Source organism: Thalia democratica, chromosome 2 (assembly GCF_965202585.1).
Source record: "Thalia democratica chromosome 2, ktThaDemo2.hap1.1, whole genome shotgun sequence".
NCBI lineage: Eukaryota > Metazoa > Chordata > Thaliacea > Salpida > Salpidae > Thalia > Thalia democratica.
In genome coordinates this window covers 22,280,315-22,303,144 of record NC_139166.1, presented here as the reverse complement: position 1 = coordinate 22,303,144, position 22,830 = coordinate 22,280,315, and the positions used below count along the sequence as shown (strand labels likewise).

The 22,830-nt window shown below is 27.1% G+C and overlaps 1 protein-coding gene across 1 annotated transcript; it reads left to right on the top strand.

The window, feature by feature from the left end:
• Positions 1-13,496: 13,496 nt before the first annotated feature.
• On the top strand, positions 13,497-18,767 carry LOC145828445 (fibrinogen-like protein A). Its single transcript, XM_082936203.1, has 8 exons — positions 13,497-13,563; positions 14,295-14,387; positions 15,704-15,811; positions 16,300-16,412; positions 17,156-17,252; positions 17,491-17,590; positions 18,170-18,243; positions 18,505-18,767. The coding sequence occupies exons 1-8, from the start codon at positions 13,497-13,499 to the stop codon at positions 18,765-18,767; spliced, it is 915 nt and encodes a 304-aa protein (XP_082792329.1).
• The last annotated feature ends 4,063 nt before the right edge of the window (positions 18,768-22,830 follow it).

The following is a 22,830-nucleotide window of genomic DNA, read 5'->3' as shown; positions in this document are numbered from 1 at the left end:
ATCAATACTTATTTCAAAATATTGTAGCATTTATTAATTTTCAATTTTTTCATTTAAACTCACATTAAGCAGTTTAAACAGTGTGTACAAATAGTGTATTTAAATTGAATACAGACCCCAACACGTGGCTTCAATTCCGAGCTCAGGCCTCCACGAACTCAAATAAAAGCTCTGGTTCTTTCGAATTCCTCATTGAACCATCAGCTACAGAATCCAGAACAGTGCGGATCAGACACGGTGAGGGAAGAGCAAGAAAGATTGAGGGAGAGGTGCTAGAGTTTTTTGATACTTCTTAACTTTCATAAAAACAGCATACAACATTGCTAGGCAAGTATTTTAAACAACAGCACCTACGCTTTAAAAAAAACACAGTTTTTTAAGTGTAATAAGTTATATTGTAGGTTGGGCGCCAGTCGCATAGGTCAGAATCGTTATTCGTTTCAGTCAGATGAGGTCAGGCTTGATGACATCATAACAAGGTCCCTACTAGAGGAGGTTGAGTTGATGCAGAGGAAGCTGAACGATGCGGAAAGGAGCTTGTATTGAACAAACGGGTTTGTATTTAATATTAAAAGATTTCACAATATATTAAATTATATACATAAAGTTTAAAAAAATATTGTATGTTTCATTCAAATCTTGTTTTTTTATAAGATTATAAATTACAACCTTTGTTAATATGTTAGAAGCAAAAATTAATGTATTTATGTTAGAAGAAATAAAAAATAGTTGGGTTTTTACTTGATTTATTCTTTGAAAAGTTCTGATTAGGAAATTGCATTGACTAAAGTATAATATGTGCTGTTTGTAGCAAGCCTACTTAAAAATATATCTATCAGATTTTCAAAGGTTTTGTTATAATAGCAATATATATATATATATATATATATATATATATATAAATAAGATACAAAACTTTACAAAGGAATCTAAATAAAAACTTTAATAATAATTTTCTTATTAAGTAGTTCAAAAGTATAACTTTTTTTTTATTTAGAAATTAAATGATGCGACTCAAGAATTAAGTGAACATAAAAAGAATTGCTCGAAGCTCACAAAAAAAGTCAAAAACTTTGAAGCATTCATAAGTAAGTAGCATGAACAAAAACAAGATTGTAAACTGTTAGTAGAAAGGAAGACTAAATGGGAAGGAAAAATTACATGTTTTGAAGAAAAAAACTTTGTGTTTAAAAATTAATTTATTTTACTTTAAATAAGAACAAACAACTTTTTTTTTATTAGCTTTTTGATAGTTTTTTTAATCGATGTTTAATATGGTCTTAAGTTAAAGTTATTATTATAAAAAGCATATTTGCTCATGTAATTTAACGAAAAATACTTCAAATTATAAATTAGTGTTTAGCTAAATAGTTTAAAACTAAAAAAAGAGTTCTGTGTGATTTTTACTGTTAAAAACTAGCTTCTTTTTTTATCAACTTACACATTATATTAATGCTAAAATATTGCACGTTTATTTTTAAACTTTGCATTTTCCCGCAGATAAGAAACGGAAGCTGACCAATCTTCAGCTTTAAACATGCATAAGCAATTTCAATATCAGAGTTGCCGACTTTCATTAATTTTGGTAGAAAATTGAAAAAAATGGAAAAGTATAGCAGTGAACTAGCATCAAAAATGATGTAGAAATTATAATAAAAAATTGTAATAACATGAAAATTTACTATACTTTGAATTATAATTATAAAAACAATAAAAAGTATATTTATTTTAAGTTTATATTGTGCAGATTAACTGAAATGATACTCACAATATTTTTTCCTGTTTATTATTTATATTTAATTCATTTTTCATAGTTTTGATACCACATGAACATTGTAACATAAAAAAAAATTACAACAGTTCTACTAACCATATGCTTGATATAAACCAGTAATTAATACTATTTCTTAAAAAGTTGTAAATTACTTTTTTTGTTTTACTGTAGATCACAGTGTACAAGTGACCTTTTTGTCACTTCACGTTGACACAGAACAAAATTTATACTTCTTTAGTTTTCTACAGGCTCATGGAAATAGAGCTGACCACCCCACCATCAGCAAAGAAAAGTCACGAAAGCGCCAGACATTTCACCGCAGAGTTCTACGAGTGCATGCTGAACGCACAGAAACCTCAGCAGCAAGCACACAAGCGGCAAGCTGACATTTCTGCTAACCGGCGCGTCAACCGAACAAACAGAACAAACGAAACAAACGATCAACATTTATTCCTGCCATTTTAACACCCCTGCACCGAGAAAACTAAAAAGTTTACAAGTAAAACTGTTACTTTCGGTTCAAAAGTTTGTACACAAAAGAGGTATGCAGGCGAAGGCTCGGAACTGGTTCGGAGCTGAAGCTAGAGATCGATTTGCTGAAGAAGAATAGTAAGAAGTCTGCGGTTGGTATTTATGAAGATTCGATCTGCAAATTATATCATAAGGAATTCACCGACACGAAACGCGATAATGATGCCTCTTCGTCTACAGATGATGAAGATTCGATCGATCCTGATCAACTGGACAACACTTGGGAATAATATTTCTTTATTTTTTTTGAACAGTAAGATTTGTTTAAGTGTAGTTGGAAAAATCTTATTTTGTGTTGTAGTTTCATTGATGACTTTAAAACCTGGTGTATATCATAAAAATTGAAAATGTTAGTTTATAAATAGCAAAAAATGCATGTTGTATTCAAAAGTGGTGATTCAGTTTTACATATAATTTCTATATAGACTAAGTTGAATTTTTTGCTATGTGATTTTATTATGTTTGGTTTATTAGTGGAAATGTTTATAATTTGTCTGGATTTTGTTACTTCACTCTTTGCTAAAAATAAATAGTTGTTATAGTTTATTATCACGCGTGCTATTTCAGTAGTTTTAAAAAATAATACTATGTTACTAAGATTAAACAATTTAAACAACTACCTTCGCTTACAATAAAAGAAGCTTAACATATAAAAAATAAGAAGATTGTTTTAACTTGTGAATTATATATATTTTCGAGTTATATGCATAAATTACCGTAGTACATAATAGGCCCAAACGCGCTGATCTGAAACAAATACACATTTAAACTCGTGTTTCTTTTTTCATAAACTAACAAAAAACTGCCAACTTACAATACTTTGATATAATTTTTTGCACTTTAAATGATCCGATAAGTTAGCAAACATTTTTCTGATCACGAAGTATTAAAGAGTCCACATTGTAGTACATACTACATAGTTCTGTTCATTTTATTTTTTTATGTATTCTTAGTGATATGTATAGATAAACTAATAATGAACGAAATAGTGTATAAAAGCCGATACTCTTAAACATTGCTGGAACAACCAAAGTTCAGTCCACCACTCTGTTAAAAATAGATTTTAACATAATTAAATCTATTCAAGATGATATTTAAAAAGTTAAAAAAGTGAATATGTATAAATAGAAAAATATTCAAAGTTCAAGTACTTCAGTTCCGTTAAATTTTCTAACAAAATCTGAAATCTAACGTGTTTTGAAAACATTTTGTTGTAGATATTGAAGTTTGAATAATACTTACAAGCTAGTTATAGGAAGTGTTTTTCAATAAAAATTGTGTTTTCAACTTAATCTAAATTGAAACTATAAATAAAAAATAAAGAAATTCAAACTTTAAATCGTTAGTTTTTTACACATAATATCAAACTATAACTTACTCAACTTCACATACAATAAGTAATTGTAAAGTAGCGGAATTTTCAACTTTATGTGAAGCTATTCTCATAAACGCTGTTTACATAAATAATTATAAATATTAATATCTAAGAACTTTTTCAAACTGTAAGCTGTCTTCCTATAAATTCTAAATTTAACTTTTATGTTTAGAAACTTGACTATAAACAAAAAAATGATTTTAACGTAGCTATATTTAGAAGTGTTGTAGTTTTGCTTTATAGAAACTTTTACTGTGTTAAATTTAATAACCTTATATACAGTACACAAAATAGTCATAAAATATTTTCAAATTTAGCATTTACTATCACGTAATAATTAATATACAAAAATCATTAGTATTACAATTTTAAGTCATAAAACTATAGACTGTCAAAGCTAAGAAATTTTAAACCATTTTTCGAATAATCAAAATCAACTTTGGCAAATTCAAGTTTTGTTTTCGAAGAATGTGAGATGTAAACATTTTTTAACTTAATTATACTTTTGTGAGCTACTGCAAATTCATAAAGTTCTTTTAGAACTTCGTTAAACTTTCTGACATGTAAATTAAAATCATTTGAATCATGGCCAGCTATCGTGATTTCACTTAAGAAACATGTATATGCATTTATGATTTCAGTTATATGATTAACTAGTTTCACAGTTCTATGGTTCTCTGAATAGTAATCTTTTAAATATTTAAGTAAACTTTTATAAAAAGTTATTTTGTAAGTTTTCTTCAAGCGTTTTTTTCCAATAAAATATTCACCACATAATTTCGACATGCTTTTCTCTGAAAGTGCTTCTTTTTCAAAGAATTTTTTCAAAGCTCGTAAAGTGTTTTTTCTGTTGTAATTAACTTTCAATGTTATTGTATACTTTTGCTTTAAATCTTCTATTGATGTATCATTTTTCATTTTCCGAAAAATTTTCAAATAACTGTTGAAATCCACAAGTTTTGAGGAATCGTCTAGATAACAAAAACAAACTTTTTTACTGATATTTGTGTCATTAACATTGAAAACTCTTGCTTTAAACTTAAATAAGTTTTTGTGCATGTATAAAAACTTAAAAAAGTGTTTTCTTACTTCTTCAATTTTGTTTTTGCCTAAAGAATGACTTGTTGGACAATAATAAGCATGCTGAGTAAATTGCATTATAACACATTATAGTGATCTAAAATATTATGAATAGTTTTATAAAATATCTGCAGACATTCTTGTGCTCCAAATGTGTAATAGCTTTCTTCAAAATCATATTCATCCACACAAAGCTTTTCATCACAAGTTGAAGCGTCGTTTGGCAAGTTTGCACACCTGTAAGTAAATTTCTGTTTGTTTATATTAAATTTTAAGTTAAATAAAACGTATTGTGTAACAACAAACATAAAATAAGATCATAATGTATTATTGTCTATTTTAGTACCGTTTTTTTAATTTAACAATCAGGTTTGACACTGGTTTTTGAGGAATTTCTTCCAGGTTTTCCAAATTTTTTCCAAGTTTTTAAAACTACACGTTTTTTGGTCTATTTTTAGATTAAATTTAGGTTTAATGTTGAAAACTATGTTAGGTAGTATAACAACATGAAAAATATAGGCTACTTTAGATGCAGCTTTTTTTGGAAAAATATTTTGATGATGACAAAAAAGTTTTATATTTGTTATAGATTTTTCATTTCAAAGCAAAATTTTACTACTTAACTTCTAAAAATGAATAATTTTCATTTTTTTTGCAAAATTTTTTAAGCTAAAAGGATTTTCTAGCCTTTTCAAGCCTAAATTGTAACTTTTACAAAATGCTTGTGGTGAAAATATACATTTTCAAAAAAGAATACATTGTAGACAAAATAACTATAAAAAATGTGAATTAAACATATTTGTTTATTTTTTTAACTTTAAGTTGACATATAACTTTGTTTAGTAAAAATAATAAGTCCATCTTCGCACAATAAACTCCAATAATAATAATAGTAATAATATTTATAGACATTGTTTTAACACCTGACATGTCTCAATATATATCTTAAATTGACAGACTTGAGAAAGATTTTCGAATTTTAAGGATTCAAAAAAGTGATTCACTGTATCAATATAACTAGTTTCCAGCCGGATCCAAAACTTATATTTTAATTAGAGTCCGACCGGATCCGGATCTCGACTTAAAATTAGTATCCAGTCAGATTCGGATCTAAAAAGTCATTATTCGACTGGATCCGGACACTGGATCCGGTAAATAACTAATTCAAAATGCTCCGGCCCGCAAAAGACTAAATATTTCCGGATCCGGCCCGTTGATTGAAAACGTTGCCTACCCCTACTTTACACCAATAATTGAAACAAACATGACAAAAAATTACAGCACACAGTTATCAAACTGATAAAAGCCCTATTTTTTAAGAAAAGTATCAATATCACCTTACAACCAAAAAATACACCAAGCTAAATTTTAAATACAAAAGCCACCTTAAAATCAATACTTATTTCAAAATATTGTAGCATTTATTAATTTTCAATTTTTTCATTTAAACTCACATTAAGCAGTTTAAACAGTGTGTACAAATAGTGTATTTAAATGGAATACAGACCCCAACACGTGGCTTCAATTCCGAGCTCAGGCCTCCACGAACTCAAATAAAAGCTCTGGTTCTTTCGAATTCCTCATTGAACCATCAGCTACAGAATCCAGAACAGTGCGGATCAGACACGGTGAGGGAAGAGCAAGAAAGATTGAGGGAGAGGTGCTAGAGTTTTTTGATACTTCTTAACTTTCATAAAAACAGCATACAACATTGCTAGGCAAGTATTTTAAACAACAGCACCTACGCTTTAAAAAAAACACAGTTTTTTAAGTGTAATAAGTTATATTGTAGGTTGGGCGCCAGTCGCATAGGTCAGAATCGTTATTCGTTTCAGTCAGATGAGGTCAGGCTTGATGACATCATAACAAGGTCCCTACTAGAGGAGGTTGAGTTGATGCAGAGGAAGCTGAACGATGCGGAAAGGAGCTTGTATTGAACAAACGGGTTTGTATTTAATATTAAAAGATTTCACAATATATTAAATTATATACATAAAGTTTAAAAAAATATTGTATGTTTCATTCAAATCTTGTTTTTTTATAAGATTATAAATTACAACCTTTGTTAATATGTTAGAAGCAAAAATTAATGTATTTATGTTAGAAGAAATAAAAAATAGTTGGGTTTTTACTTGATTTATTCTTTGAAAAGTTCTGATTAGGAAATTGCATTGACTAAAGTATAATATGTGCTGTTTGTAGCAAGCCTACTTAAAAATATATCTATCAGATTTTCAAAGGTTTTGTTATAATAGCAATATATATATATATATATATATATATATATATATAAATAAGATACAAAACTTTACAAAGGAATCTAAATAAAAACTTTAATAATAATTTTCTTATTAAGTAGTTCAAAAGTATAACTTTTTTTTTATTTAGAAATTAAATGATGCGACTCAAGAATTAAGTGAACATAAAAAGAATTGCTCGAAGCTCACAAAAAAAGTCAAAAACTTTGAAGCATTCATAAGTAAGTAGCATGAACAAAAACAAGATTGTAAACTGTTAGTAGAAAGGAAGACTAAATGGGAAGGAAAAATTACATGTTTTGAAGAAAAAAACTTTGTGTTTAAAAATTAATTTATTTTACTTTAAATAAGAACAAACAACTTTTTTTTTATTAGCTTTTTGATAGTTTTTTTAATCGATGTTTAATATGGTCTTAAGTTAAAATTATTATTATAAAAAGCATATTTGCTCATGTAATTTAACGAAAAATACTTCAAATTATAAATTAGTGTTTAGCTAAATAGTTTAAAACTAAAAAAAGAGTTCTGTGTGATTTTTACTGTTAAAAACTAGCTTCTTTTTTTATCAACTTACACATTATATTAATGCTAAAATATTGCACGTTTATTTTTAAACTTTGCATTTTCCCGCAGATAAGAAACGGAAGCTGACCAATCTTCAGCTTTAAACATGCATAAGCAATTTCAATATCAGAGTTGCCGACTTTCATTAATTTTGGTAGAAAATTGAAAAAAATGGAAAAGTATAGCAGTGAACTAGCATCAAAAATGATGTAGAAATTATAATAAAAAATTGTAATAACATGAAAATTTACTATACTTTGAATTATAATTATAAAAACAATAAAAAGTATATTTATTTTAAGTTTATATTGTGCAGATTAACTGAAATGATACTCACAATATTTTTTCCTGTTTATTATTTATATTTAATTCATTTTTCATAGTTTTGATACCACATGAACATTGTAACATAAAAAAAAATTACAACAGTTCTACTAACCATATGCTTGATATAAACCAGTAATTAATACTATTTCTTAAAAAGTTGTAAATTACTTTTTTTGTTTTACTGTAGATCACAGTGTACAAGTGACCTTTTTGTCACTTCACGTTGACACAGAACAAAATTTATACTTCTTTAGTTTTCTACAGGCTCATGGAAATAGAGCTGACCACCCCACCATCAGCAAAGAAAAGTCACGAAAGCGCCAGACATTTCACCGCAGAGTTCTACGAGTGCATGCTGAACGCACAGAAACCTCAGCAGCAAGCACACAAGCGGCAAGCTGACATTTCTGCTAACCGGCGCGTCAACCGAACAAACAGAACAAACGAAACAAACGATCAACATTTATTCCTGCCATTTTAACACCCCTGCACCGAGAAAACTAAAAAGTTTACAAGTAAAACTGTTACTTTCGGTTCAAAAGTTTGTACACAAAAGAGGTATGCAGGCGAAGGCTCGGAACTGGTTCGGAGCTGAAGCTAGAGATCGATTTGCTGAAGAAGAATAGTAAGAAGTCTGCGGTTGGTATTTATGAAGATTCGATCTGCAAATTATATCATAAGGAATTCACCGACACGAAACGCGATAATGATGCCTCTTCGTCTACAGATGATGAAGATTCGATCGATCCTGATCAACTGGACAACACTTGGGAATAATATTTCTTTATTTTTTTTGAACAGTAAGATTTGTTTAAGTGTAGTTGGAAAAATCTTATTTTGTGTTGTAGTTTCATTGATGACTTTAAAACCTGGTGTATATCATAAAAATTGAAAATGTTAGTTTATAAATAGCAAAAAATGCATGTTGTATTCAAAAGTGGTGATTCAGTTTTACATATAATTTCTATATAGACTAAGTTGAATTTTTTGCTATGTGATTTTATTATGTTTGGTTTATTAGTGGAAATGTTTATAATTTGTCTGGATTTTGTTACTTCACTCTTTGCTAAAAATAAATAGTTGTTATAGTTTATTATCACGCGTGCTATTTCAGTAGTTTTAAAAAATAATACTATGTTACTAAGATTAAACAATTTAAACAACTACCTTCGCTTACAATAAAAGAAGCTTAACATATAAAAAATAAGAAGATTGTTTTAACTTGTGAATTATATATATTTTCGAGTTATATGCATAAATTACCGTAGTACATAATAGGCCCAAATGCGCTGATCTGAAACAAATACACATTTAAACTCGTGTTTCTTTTTTCATAAACTAACAAAAAACTGCCAACTTACAATACTTTGATATAATTTTTTGCACTTTAAATGATCCGATAAGTTAGCAAACATTTTTCTGATCACGAAGTATTAAAGAGTCCACATTGTAGTACATACTACATAGTTCTGTTCATTTTATTTTTTTATGTATTCTTAGTGATATGTATAGATAAACTAATAATGAACGAAATAGTGTATAAAAGCCGATACTCTTAAACATTGCTGGAACAACCAAAGTTCAGTCCACCACTCTGTTAAAAATAGATTTTAACATAATTAAATCTATTCAAGATGATATTTAAAAAGTTAAAAAAGTGAATATGTATAAATAGAAAAATATTCAAAGTTCAAGTACTTCAGTTCCGTTAAATTTTCTAACAAAATCTGAAATCTAACGTGTTTTGAAAACATTTTGTTGTAGATATTGAAGTTTGAATAATACTTACAAGCTAGTTATAGGAAGTGTTTTTCAATAAAAATTGTGTTTTCAACTTAATCTAAATTGAAACTATAAATAAAAAATAAAGAAATTCAAACTTTAAATCGTTAGTTTTTTACACATAATATCAAACTATAACTTACTCAACTTCACATACAATAAGTAATTGTAAAGTAGCGGAATTTTCAACTTTATGTGAAGCTATTCTCATAAACGCTGTTTACATAAATAATTATAAATATTAATATCTAAGAACTTTTTCAAACTGTAAGCTGTCTTCCTATAAATTCTAAATTTAACTTTTATGTTTAGAAACTTGACTATAAACAAAAAAATGATTTTAACGTAGCTATATTTAGAAGTGTTGTAGTTTTGCTTTATAGAAACTTTTACTGTGTTAAATTTAATAACCTTATATACAGTACACAAAATAGTCATAAAATATTTTCAAATTTAGCATTTACTATCACGTAATAATTAATATACAAAAATCATTAGTATTACAATGTTAAGTCATAAAACTTCGTACATTGTATCTTTTGTGGTCATTTAAACCTACTTCAACGATAAAACTAGTTTGAAATATCTTATACTTTGTTTTATTCCATCCTTTTACCTAGCAACATAAGTTCTAAACAAACCTATTTTTATATCCTATAACAAGCGGATAAATTAACAAAAATTGCTTTAATCAACATTAACGAAGTAAACATATACAGCAACTACATATTTTTTGGAATATAATGAAACTTGATAGCGATAATTTTACACAAAGAATTATAAATTAACATTAACAAAATAATGTTTTCAAAGTTATATAAAGTAAATTCAGCTAAAACATACTATACCTAAAGTTTATAATCTAAAAAGTTAATGAAATTTAGTGGACATTGTAAGAACAATTATGTTTAGACGAATATGCGACATGTTTAATTTTTCTAAATAGCAAAAAAACTGTGTTATACTATGTTATAACTTAATTTTTTTTTTATTAGTTCAATCAGGACTTCTTATAAGTCAGTTACAACAAATTAAGTAGTTCATATCGTACCTCAAACATGTTATTTAGAAAAAAGGAACATAAATCAATAATATCATGATATTTATTTTAATGGTTGTAGTATAAAAATTGTAATGGAACTAATTTTATAGAATGACAAAAAAAGAACTCATAAATATTTGGTCCAATGGCCTAGTGTACGAAAAAACTTATCGGTTATCGAGTCGTACAGTTTACTTCTAAAATCCTAAAAATCATTTGATTTACTTTGCATTGTTAGTTCAGTTTTTGATTGATATGACGATTTAACGTTATGATTTTTATTCAATTAGTTTTAAATAGTATTAGAACAAGTATATAATTTAAATAGTTTAGCTGTTTTTTTATTTCATATATTTTCTTATAAGTTCGTAGTTTTACAGCGCTGAGTATTTAATACTTGCTGCTTAGTTTAGAAAATTCATTTTACTTTTCATAACTTTAATTTTCTAAACTAACTTAACTATTTACTTTAGATAGTGTATTGTTTGTTGTACGACAAAAAAATTGCTCAAAAATTTTGGTCCTGGGACCTGGTATACGAAAATATACATCGGTTATCGATTCGTAAACTACATGGATTTTAACGTCTTGTCCAGGAAAGTTTATTGTCTAAGTTGTCTATGTTGATAAAAAATGTTTGATATCAAGTATTTATTGTACTTTAAATATCAAGTTTAAAGTTCATCAAATTGTAAGTTTAAACTGCTTTAGTTGTTAGAAGTCAATTTTTAATTAAAAAGTATTCGACGGTTTTTGAATACTTTTAGTAACTTGTCATTTTGATTTAAGTCTTTATTTAAATTAAAAGTAGATAATTAATTCTAATTAAAAGGTTTTTTTACATATTATTCACAGAAGAAAAAATATTACAATTAATTTAAAGCTTTTTAAGCAGTACAATTTCATATGTTTCATAAGACTTTAATTTAATAAGATTTGTGGAAACGAAATATCACTCAATTATGTACTTTTAATGCAAAATTAAAAAAATTTATATAGTATACTTAAATAAAAATTTTAAAAACTTTCAACAATGGTATAATAAGTTACATAAATTCAACTACACCCTATAGAAAACATTCGCTTGACGTAGTTTTTTAACTTAGAAAGGAAATTATGACTCGCAATATCGTGTGATTAAACTATTCTAAAGAGAAATGTCTGTAATTGCTTTAATGAGAAGTAAAATATATATTTTTTTCAATTATTTTAGTTTTGAACGTTTTCAATATGATTCTATAAACTGAGTTAAATTAAAAGTTTAGTAACTTAATTTACTTTAAATGTTTGATATGTTTGACATGAACTTTTTCTTTTAATAGCAACCTAGTTATTTACTTGTGTTTAAAAAGTAAAGCTAATAAGACTAGTATAACAACTTTTTATCAATTTTAAACTGTCTTAAGTGAGAAAGATCTAGTTACTAAGTTTTTAAACTTTGTATATTTTTTAACAGGTTGATGTCATTATACATAGCTATAATACTTAAACAATTGTGTTTTGTTTTTAAAGTACAATTACTAAGACGACGTTTGAAATCAGAAACAAATAAAAAATGTTTCAATGTTTGTAGAATAATTTATATTAGTGTTATACAAAATAATCATACATATTAAAAAATTGGAATGAACTAATTAAAATATTTTAATTTAGCATTAAAAACTTGTTTTTAATAGTTTTATGTCAGTTTTAAAACTTTATTCATACAAAAAACGCTTTGGCCTGTTTTTTTTTCAATTTTTCCTTATGACGCAGTTATTGTTTTACTTAATTAAATTAATTTAACTCTGTAAACTTCAATTTTAATATTTGTAAGACAATTTAATTTAGTTTCTGATCACTAGTTTTAGTTTTAGTATATTTATTTTAGGAATTTATTTAAACTTAAACAAAACAAAGTTAAATGTTTGAATATAATTCATAAATGTAGTTTGTTGAAGAGAATATATTATAAAACTAAAAAGAAATAAAACTAAAGCTTTACTTTAAGTTAATCTATTTGTTTTATAAATCTTTTAAACAAACAGTTTTTTTTTAATTATTAAGTTAGCTACAAACTAAAATAAAAAAAAAGTTAATAGACTATTTAGAAAACATTGTTGTTTTTTTTTCAATTGTGACCAAGGTTTAGCTTTTTAACTTAAAATTAAATCAATAAAAAATTACTTTGTTGTTACGACTGTATATCTTAAAAGGTTGTCATTTTATTGACATATGTTAAAGTTATTTGCTTAATGTTTTAGATAGTTTTTACAACTTGAAAAAAGTGCATTAAAATGGCTGTCCAATCGATGACCTATTTTGTACATACTTAATTTTCTTTTTCTTCATTCTAACTTCATGAATGGAAGTTTGTAACATCAAATATAATTTTTAACAAGTTTAGAATTTTGAAATGCATAAATTTGTCTTGTATTTTAAATCTAGTATATTACTTATTAAAAATCCAAAACTTAAAGAATCGTTTTTCTACATTTTATTCAGAAATATTTATTATTTAGCTAATAAGTCTTTAGGATTTTAAATACATAAACTAGTTTTGTGCTCTAGTTTTGAATACATAAACAGAATCTTTTATTTGTTAAATACATTTAACGTATCAATTCCTTAAAACTCTGCACATAAATATTGGTAGAATTAAACTAACTTTAATAAAACTAGCTTGAAATCGTTAAAGATTCGAGCTGTTTTTCAAAACAAATTTGCTAAATTATTCAATGAACTTTTAGATAAAGTACTCCTAACATTATTTTTATCAGTACTATGAGTTCTATACTTCTTTTCATCAACGCTTTCGTTGCATTATCAATCAACGCTGAAACTGTTAAAGGTAAGCTGGAATTATATAATTCAATTAATAAACACTTTCATTTTGATCTTCTTCTTGTTTTAAAAGTTTCTAATACAATGTACCAAGCTTTATACAAGCCTTGCGCACCTAAAAATAAACTTGTCTTGCATGGTTAAGAGAATATATAAAAGTATTAGATCAAATGCACTACAAAAAAACAACCAATTTAGTAGGTTTATTTGCTACCTCTCGTTTAGTAACGTTACATCGTTTAGTCACACACTTTTTCTGTTGACACAATGTGCGTAGATTCGCGAGAGAGGACTGTAGTTCAAGTATTTAGAAACTATAGTTTCCGAATTTTTGTTCGAAAAAACTCATAACCATTCTTAGAAACTTTTTTATTTCCTCAAAATATCAACCGTTATTCAAATAAATAACAGAAAAATACAAGGTTATGAGGCACTTAAACTATAATAGATAGTGTCTTATGATCGCCGATAGAACTATTAACTATCAATACTTTTTAAAGGTTTTCTTGCAATAGATCACTTTATAGCTTGGTTAAAACTCTTTAATGTTTACATTGTATTACACACTTAATTTGTTAAAACTTTTTTTTTCTAATTACTTAAAATTTCGTCTAACATAAAATTAGCTAAATAATTGTTAACTTTGGTAATTTTTTTTGACTATTTTAACCGTTATAACTTTAGTCACAAGCATTAAACTGAAATGACTAGAAATGATTATTAAACACACTTATCCAGATTGTCCGCAAATAAAGAATATTTATAATGGTGTTACAAAATGCACCAAAGGAAATAAAGTGGGAAGCGAGTGTACATATTCTTGTAATCCTGGTAAGTATAAGGATGTTTTCTCATTTTTGAATTTTTTTAGATAAGTATTTATTTTACAACATGACCATAATTTATTGTTACTATGCTTTTTTTTGTGCAGTTTGGACTCAGGTATCAAAACCTTTGCCACTTAAACTGGAAAAAACAACTCATACTCAACATCTTAAGAAAAAAAACATAATAATATATAAAACATAACTAAGTTTATAAAAAATAAAATTAAAAAATTTAAATAAAAATGTTTAAAATAAAAGGCGATAACTTGGTATATAATTTATTTTTTTAAATTCATTGTAAATGCATATTTATAGGAAAATACAATTAAATGGATGATTTTCTACAAGCATTGTTTATAAGACATAAAACATTCATACAAAATTATTAAAAGAAAGTTAGTAGTCTGTGGGGGGAGACGTAAGAAAATAAAAATTATAAAAATTATACGTGAAAAAAAAAATTAGTACTTAATTTAGATGTAATAAAAATTTTAAATTCCTTCAGAAATGTTTATTATTTTGTTTTTAGTGGAAAACTATTGAATTTTACTGATATTTATAGTATTTAAATTAAACCTTTTTATTTTTAAACGAAAACGTTTTAGCTACCAACACGATACCATATCCTTAGGTAACTTGTTCCACTTATTTTCAAGAACAGTAAAAGTTCATTGTTTATACTTAACTATAACTAGTAAGAACATACTTCTTACTTAATGTAAAGTACTAAAAGTTTGATTGAAAAAAAATCTATAGTTTTCTCGATTATATGCTATGTTTATATTCAAGTTGGTAAACTTAGTCAAAATTAGTACAACAAGAGATCATAATTATGCTCATTTACACGCTGTACTTAAAAACATTTACAACAAGTTTTTTGCCATTTTGTGATTGTAAATAATTATAACGATTACTTACGAACTATAGAAATATTTTCCCTTTTCTAATAAAACATATATTTTAGTGTTTTTCTTTCGTGTTCTTAAGGTTTTCCTATTACTACGAAATATTTAGTGATTGCTCAAGCAGTTTGAAATTGAAATTCTAGCCTAATTAGTGAATTATTTTCTTTAATCTCTGATTAATCACTTTAATTTTTTATTGTTTTTACCAATGCCCTGAAGATAAGTATAAGTGGTCAAACTTTCTTTATTTTTACTTACAATCTTTTTTTCCATGGATTACTTTAAGATAATTTGAATATCAAAAAATAGTTTTATTGTTTTTTGTATGCTTTGTTAAATTTTGTCCTTGGTTTCATTAGCTTAAAAAACCTTATAAATGTCTTTGAATAACCATATTTTATATTTTTTTTACCAGGATACGAAATTGACGATGCCTGTTTGACCGTCAACTACTGCATAGATGACGGGTACAACACAGGAATGTGGAAATTGATTGAACCTGAATGCGTGCCGAAAACTAAGTGTTAGTATTAAAATTTTAATAGAAAGTTGATGTTTTTATAAGAACTTACAGAGTTTGATATTAGAAAATGTATTAGCAAGCTTATAAGACAAGTGCTTAGTGAGTAGTTTTCTTAGAGTCACTAAAGTTAATACTGATTTCATTGTTTTTCTTTGAAAGTTAATTAAACATAAACTAATATAATAATGCTTTGTAAAGGTTCAGAGAAAAGCACAAGTTTTAACTGTTTATTTAACGCTTTTTAAATATTTTTGTAAACAAAAACAAAACTTTTATATTGTTAAATCAATGGTAATTTTTAAAAAAATTCTTTAATGTACTTGACAGGTTACAGTAAAAGGTTTTAATTATTACTTAATCAAAAAATTATTTGGTAAACTAAGTTTTGCTCAAAGAGTCCTTCATTGCATTAAATAGACATTTGTTGGAAAAATACCTATTTTAAAATTAAACTAAGCTAAGTTTTAACATACTGTTAAAAACAAAAGATTGCCAACCATCAAAAGAGTTTGGAATGAAGTCGGGAGTTGAGGATTTTCTTGTTGATGGAAAACACGTCGACCTGTTATGTGAATTTACATCAAATAATGAGGGCTGGACAGTTGGTAATCGTTTAAAACATTTTTTTTTCTATTTTAATGAACTATAACTTAAAATACTACACTCAGTTATTTGTTTGTAGTATGAAATGCTTTAACATTTGAATTTAACAAAAAAGTAGATAAAAAAATTTGAAAAATATGTATATTGTGTGTAAATACTTCTAAAAACATCGTAATATAATACAAAAATACATTAAGCCAGAAAGTTTATTAAAACGCCAAATATTTTTGTTATTTCACTAAGCACTTTAGTATAGAATTTAACATTTTAATTATTCTGTTTAGTAAATTTATTATACAAATATTTTTGTCACTACATGTACAAAGTGTAAGTAAAATGTTATTTAGTATATTGACTTATTGTTTGTAACGGTTAATTGACTTGCGTTTATATAAAAAATTAATCAAAATTGGTTCAAATAGACTTTTATTTTAAAATAAACCAAACAAAAACATTAGACAGAAGGTTTTATCTTTAAGTTTTAAAGTATAAGCTCGTATTAATTGTCGTCTTAAATGAAATCATATAAAAACTAGATGCATTCTTAATGTATAATCAAAAGATTGAAAAAATAAACTAGTTTTTGGTTCACAGTGTTTGAAAGGAGCCTTAACTTGCTTATTGTTTTTCAGTTAAATAGTCAAACAGTTTAATACACAAAACGTATTCACCGCAAACAACAAACAGCAATTTACGTTGTTTATGTCATCACACGTTCACTGTTTACTTTTATATTTATAGGTGATACACAGCAGGTTCAACGGGCGGGTTGATTTTGCTCGCAACTGGTCTTCATACGAGGAAGGCTTTGGCGATTTGAGAGAGGAGTTCTGGCTGGGTGAGAAGCTTTTGAATATATGAAATTAAAAACAGCTGAATAATAATGTTAAACTTTTATTTTTGTATTAAAAATCAACTCGTCGGCAACCAGAAGTGTAAAAAAATAGTTCAAATAAATCTCTTAACCTATGTTGATAAACAATTTCCAGATATTAACATTATTGCCGATACTTTTGTAACAATTACATTTAAAGAAGACTCCTTTGTTCTGAGACTTAAGAAAAAACAAATCATAGGTTTAAAAACAATCAATAAAATAACCAACGATGGAAGAAAATACACGCTAAGAGTTGAAATGACAAGTTTTCAGGGAGTAGTAAAATATGAACTTTATCCGTTAGTTTATTTTAAATAACGACTACTTGAATATTAGAAACGAAGACAAACTACATAGTTTTTATTAGTATTATAATAATAAATACTAAGGCCTATATCTTTGCTAATAATTTTTTATTTGTGGACTATAAGTTTCTGAGACTATTTGTTATAAAAATAAGTCTAAAATTTTCAACACTATATTTAAAACTGGTAATCATACATTTCGTTACAATTATAGTTTTTATTAAAAAAAAAAGATATTAACACTTGTACTATTATATTCCATGTATGTAAAAAATACCTAAAGATTATAATTTTGTTATTTGTTTAAATAATTCTGCTCTTAAAACTAATGTGATAAAATAGAATTCTTCTTAATTCAGTTGTGACGCCTAAATCAACAAAAAAATATATTTTTCTAAGTTATGCTGAAGTTGTTTTTTAACAGTTTACTAATCACTATTTGCATTTATAGTGAGGACTAAAACTTTAATATGTTTATATACAAATTTTTTTTATAGGTTATAGTTTTTTTTTAATACTCTTAACAAACAATGATAACTACACTTAGTTAAAAGTATTATTTTTTTTATTTAGAGGTTTTGCAATAGGAGATGCTTCTGACAATTACAGACTTTCTTACGAACCGCATACTGCATGGGGACCTGCAGGTTTATTCTAAATATTTTATTTGAAAAACTTAAATAGCTTAAAAAATATTAACATCTCCTTGTTAACTCTAGTTTTTTGCTTAAGTTTTAAATTATAAAACAAATAGTTTTTATTAGACGCTATAATTTTTTGTTTCGTAAATTTTTTTTAAATAACCAAGAAATTCACATTAAAAAAAGCCTAAATAAAAATGTGCAAAAATGTTTAAACTAGGTCATCAGCTGTTGTTTGAAAAAACCAAACTTCAAAATACGTCACAGGAAACTCTCTGCGCTTTCACCACTGGGAGGCGCAGTTTGCCAGCTACGACGGCGGCGAATCGAGCGCGCGAAACTGCGCCGCTTCGCTCGGAAACGCGGGAAACTGGTACCGGATGAGACAAGGTAGGTGCGCCGCGCAGATGCTGTTCGGGAGGTACGGGGGCGAGTCGGTGGAGGGCGATGACGTCATGTACTGGCACGGGTTCTACGGGGACACGTCATCGTTGAAGGCGATGCGCTGGATGCTGAGGCAAAGTGTTTGAAGTTTATCAAAGTTTTCTGGTACGATGATATTTTTTCACGGTATAAAAATACTTAAACTTTTTTACTTTTTAGTGTAATAAACATGACTCAACGACCTCGTGTTTTTGATTTAGTTTATAATTTATGTGATGTGAGTAATAAACACTTTTAGACGTTATTTTGTTTGGTGTTTCTAAACAAAATGATATGATTTACACAACCTTTGGTCTAGCCAAGTTTTAAGAAACACCAAACGTTAATACTCACGAAATTCAAGTATTAGTGTTTTTTAATGATATACTTTAAATTTAACTACTTGTTATTTTAAATTAGTTTTTTTTAATTTCCATGTGTTCAAATCTTTTATTTAATAATGTACTAAGAACTTAAGTTTTGTTTGCAAACGTTTGAAATGGAAAATTTTGTTTTGACTTATGTAGTTTGATTTAAAATTACATTTAAAACTAAAATATACCTGTATTTTTGATTTGATTTTTCTAATTACTGTTTAAAAGCTGAAAACTCTACCAAAGAAAAAGATGATACAAAAAGTTTAGCTTAACAAAACTGTGTATGTAAAATTAATCGAAGTCCTCTTTTTTTAAGCAGTTGCTAACAAAGAATAAATCCTTTAAAACTTTTTACAACCTAATCTAAAACGTAAGGTTAGTTTGCATAAGCTAAATCGACAGTTTGTAATTTTTTTTTAATTTTCATTAGTGAACTGAAGTTTATTTTGATAGCCTTACTAAACGGTTTTGCGTAAACCAACTAGTTAATAAAAAACATACTTAAATTATTTTTCAAAGTTCAAGCATACTAGTCTTTATGTAGGGAGATTCTAAAATATGGGTGAGCTACTTTTTATAGTCGGTGGGCAATATTTACCAGAACTTGTTTTCTGGATTTCTTAAGCAAGTAGCTTTGCAGGTCGAGTAAATATGAAAAAAAAAATAATTTGAAAAATCTTGAAAATATACATAAATATATGAATTAATACAAAACCGCTGTTTAATAAGCATTAAGCAATGATTTGAAATAAAAACAAAAATAAGAGCACATTTCAAAACATTTTTTTTATTAAAAAACCTTAAATTTTGTTTTTCACAAGTTGTTTTCGGGTGCACGACAATTTGAATTAGGGCAATTCAAAACTTTACTGCTCTGTATTTTTGTTCATATTTCTTTTATTAGATGTTAAAAAATACTATACCGAAATAGTTTTATTAACTAGATCTACATGCGAAACTGAAAAAACTTACTTTCTAAAAACTAAAACTTTTTTTAAGATAATGCTTTTATTTAATCAGTTTCATAATGCCATACATTTTTCTTCTTAAGACACAACTCATCTCGATCAAAGCTTACAGTGGGTAAAAAATACGTTTTTTCGATACTCTTTATAATATTTGAAATTTAAGAATATTTTATTAGATTTCACTGTTAGCCTTTATTTGATAGTCTTTAAAATTATAATTAATCAATAACTTAACTTTGTTTATTTATTCAATAATAAACAAGCTTAGGGTTTAAAATACAATAGTTTTCTTCCTTATGGTGTACTCTACTAACAAAGACTATGTTCTTTATAAAACTTATCACTTTACTATATACAAGATGCTATATACTGTGTAAGCTGTTTGTGAAACTTTTAAACAACGAGTTTATTTGCGACAAAACAAACATTGTAGAATAAAAACATAACAGCTATAACAACATACCAATCTAAACTATAAGCGCTAATAAACTTTTAAAAAAGTGCTTTATTTAAAATGAAATTTCAAAACTGTTTAGAAATATCGGTACATAAATAAAAGAACAGGTTAATAAAAAAACTGCAAAAATGTTATTAGTTGTAGTATCGTATGAACTTTTTTTGAAGTTATGCTTTGCAAATTACACTATCAACATTACAGGCCATTGGAGTTTAGTTCTATTCCTCTCCTACAGTAGACGGCGAAAAGTCTAGAGAATATACGAATAATTGAAACATAAAAAACACCCAGTTAAGGTGAATTTTTTTTATTAAAGTAAATGGTCCTTTGTTTCTCATTTTATTGCTAAAACAAAATTAGATAACTAAAATAACTGTCATTCTATTCGAGATAACAACAATCATAACGTTTATAATAAACTACCGTTTTTTAAACCGAGTTTGAAAAATCGCTCAGACCAAGTAAAACAAAAAGTGTTTAAGCAGCTGCGTCAAATTAATGTAAACTAATTTGAAAAAATAATAATTCAAATTAAAGTTAATAAAAACCCAACTCACCGCACCCCTCGAACTTGAAGTCGTCCAAGTTGACGTGATCGGTTGCCGCGTCTGTGACGTCACCCACGTGCACCTCCAACCGGAAATCCCCTTCACCGACACCCAGGTTCACCCTCGCTTCCCTCCACTCGCCCACCGGCACTTTCACGTGCGCCTCGCTCTCCCACAAGCTCCTGACGTTATCGACGGAGTCCCGATACCGCATGGCGACGGTTAAACGGGGCGTCTGTGGCATTTTGGTTTTAGTTAAAATGCGGCGTTTTTGCTTGCTTGTGGTAGTTAACTCTAATTACAAAAGCAGACACAAAAAACAAGGTTATTGCAAATAAAAAACTTAGTTCATTCTTTATTCTGCCGAGTGACAAAGCTAAAAGGCGAATTTTGTTGTAAATTATATTTATTGTAAATTGTATATTTATTGCTTATAGTTTCTGGAAACATAAGTCGATTGAATTATGCAACTTAATTTCTTACCGACTGATAAACAAGACTTTGACTTCTAACGAGGTTTTAAAGCATCAGAAAGTAAAAATTTAGGATAACCAAAAATTAAAAATGTTTTTATTTAGTTACAATATAATTGTTATTCAACAAAAACAAGTTCCAATCTCAAATAAATGTGAATATCATTTAAAATTTAATTCACAACAGTAAACATATTCCAGCCGTTGCTTAATTAAATTTCTTAAATTACTATTACTGAGGTCATGAAAAATAATACCTTGTAATATGTCATTAACTTACATCAGGACCGTCAATAAAGTACAGAAATGTCATAACACAGGAACAGTTGTTAGCTGCTACAAGGTATGGACTCCAAAGGGTGTTACCCAATCTACCCACCCTCTGAGAGGGCACAAAACTCAACACGTCACCTCTACCTAAAATTTCGTTATTGTTTTAATCATAGTTTTTCAATTCATCAATAACAATAAATCATACTAACAATAAGCTTTTAAATTGAAGGTATACTAAACTTTGAGATAATTTCAATAGAAGTATATTTGAAAACTTTCAAAAAATCTAGAGAACTCAAACATTAATCTTCAAGTACTAGTCAACATAATAATATTGGTTACCTTCTAACTGCTCAGTGTTCACTCCGTCCAGCTCATAATAATCTTCATATGTTAATTTATTAGTCATTGTCCATCCTCCATTGCTACCTGTCCAATTGCAAATTGCATCGGTCAGATCATCTTTCTCTATCTTACCATTATCGGACATTTTTGCTGTAAACTGACAATCCAGAAAAGTCGAGCCTAGTGTAAAGTCATTTTTAATTCAAATATTAATTCGGAAATTGGAAATTTGCAACTTTTTTTTTGTTTTTTTTTCAGTTGAATACAGAATGACTTAATAGTTTTTACTAATTTTAAAGAAGCTTCATTTCGCAAACATGTAAACACAGTAAAGAAAGACTATTATATAAATAAAAAATTCAGGTATTATATTTTAATGCATTATCATAACAAAATAAGAAACTAAATACGCAGTATGTTTTATGTGGTAAAACACTGAAGCTAAAACCTTCTTTTTCTGGCGAGCAACTTGGTTGTTTGAAACTAACCACAATGTCATCAATGGCAGCCACCGTGGACGGCTCACAATCTCTAAGGAATGCTTTTGCTTCGCCTCTTGCATATGACTTGGCTTCCAAAACAAGCTGTAAAATAGTTCATAAAGAGTTTTGTGGTTTCTGTACACTAACTACACTATTATCTAAAATAACTACTAAATCTTATATAAATACTACCAAATATTGAATTTTTGATATTACTTTTAGAAATTAAAGAATTACTTGAACTAAA

Coding starts and splice junctions, on each gene's coding strand:
- LOC145828445 (XM_082936203.1), top strand. CDS start 13,497: ATGAGTTCTATACTTCTTTTCATCAACGCTTTCGTTGCATTATCAATC. Junction 16,413..17,155: donor CAAATAATGAGGGCTGGACA/GTTGGTAATCGT, acceptor TTATATTTATAG/GTGATACACAGCAGGTTCAA. Junction 17,591..18,169: donor GTAAAATATGAACTTTATCC/GTTAGTTTATTT, acceptor TTTTTTATTTAG/AGGTTTTGCAATAGGAGATG.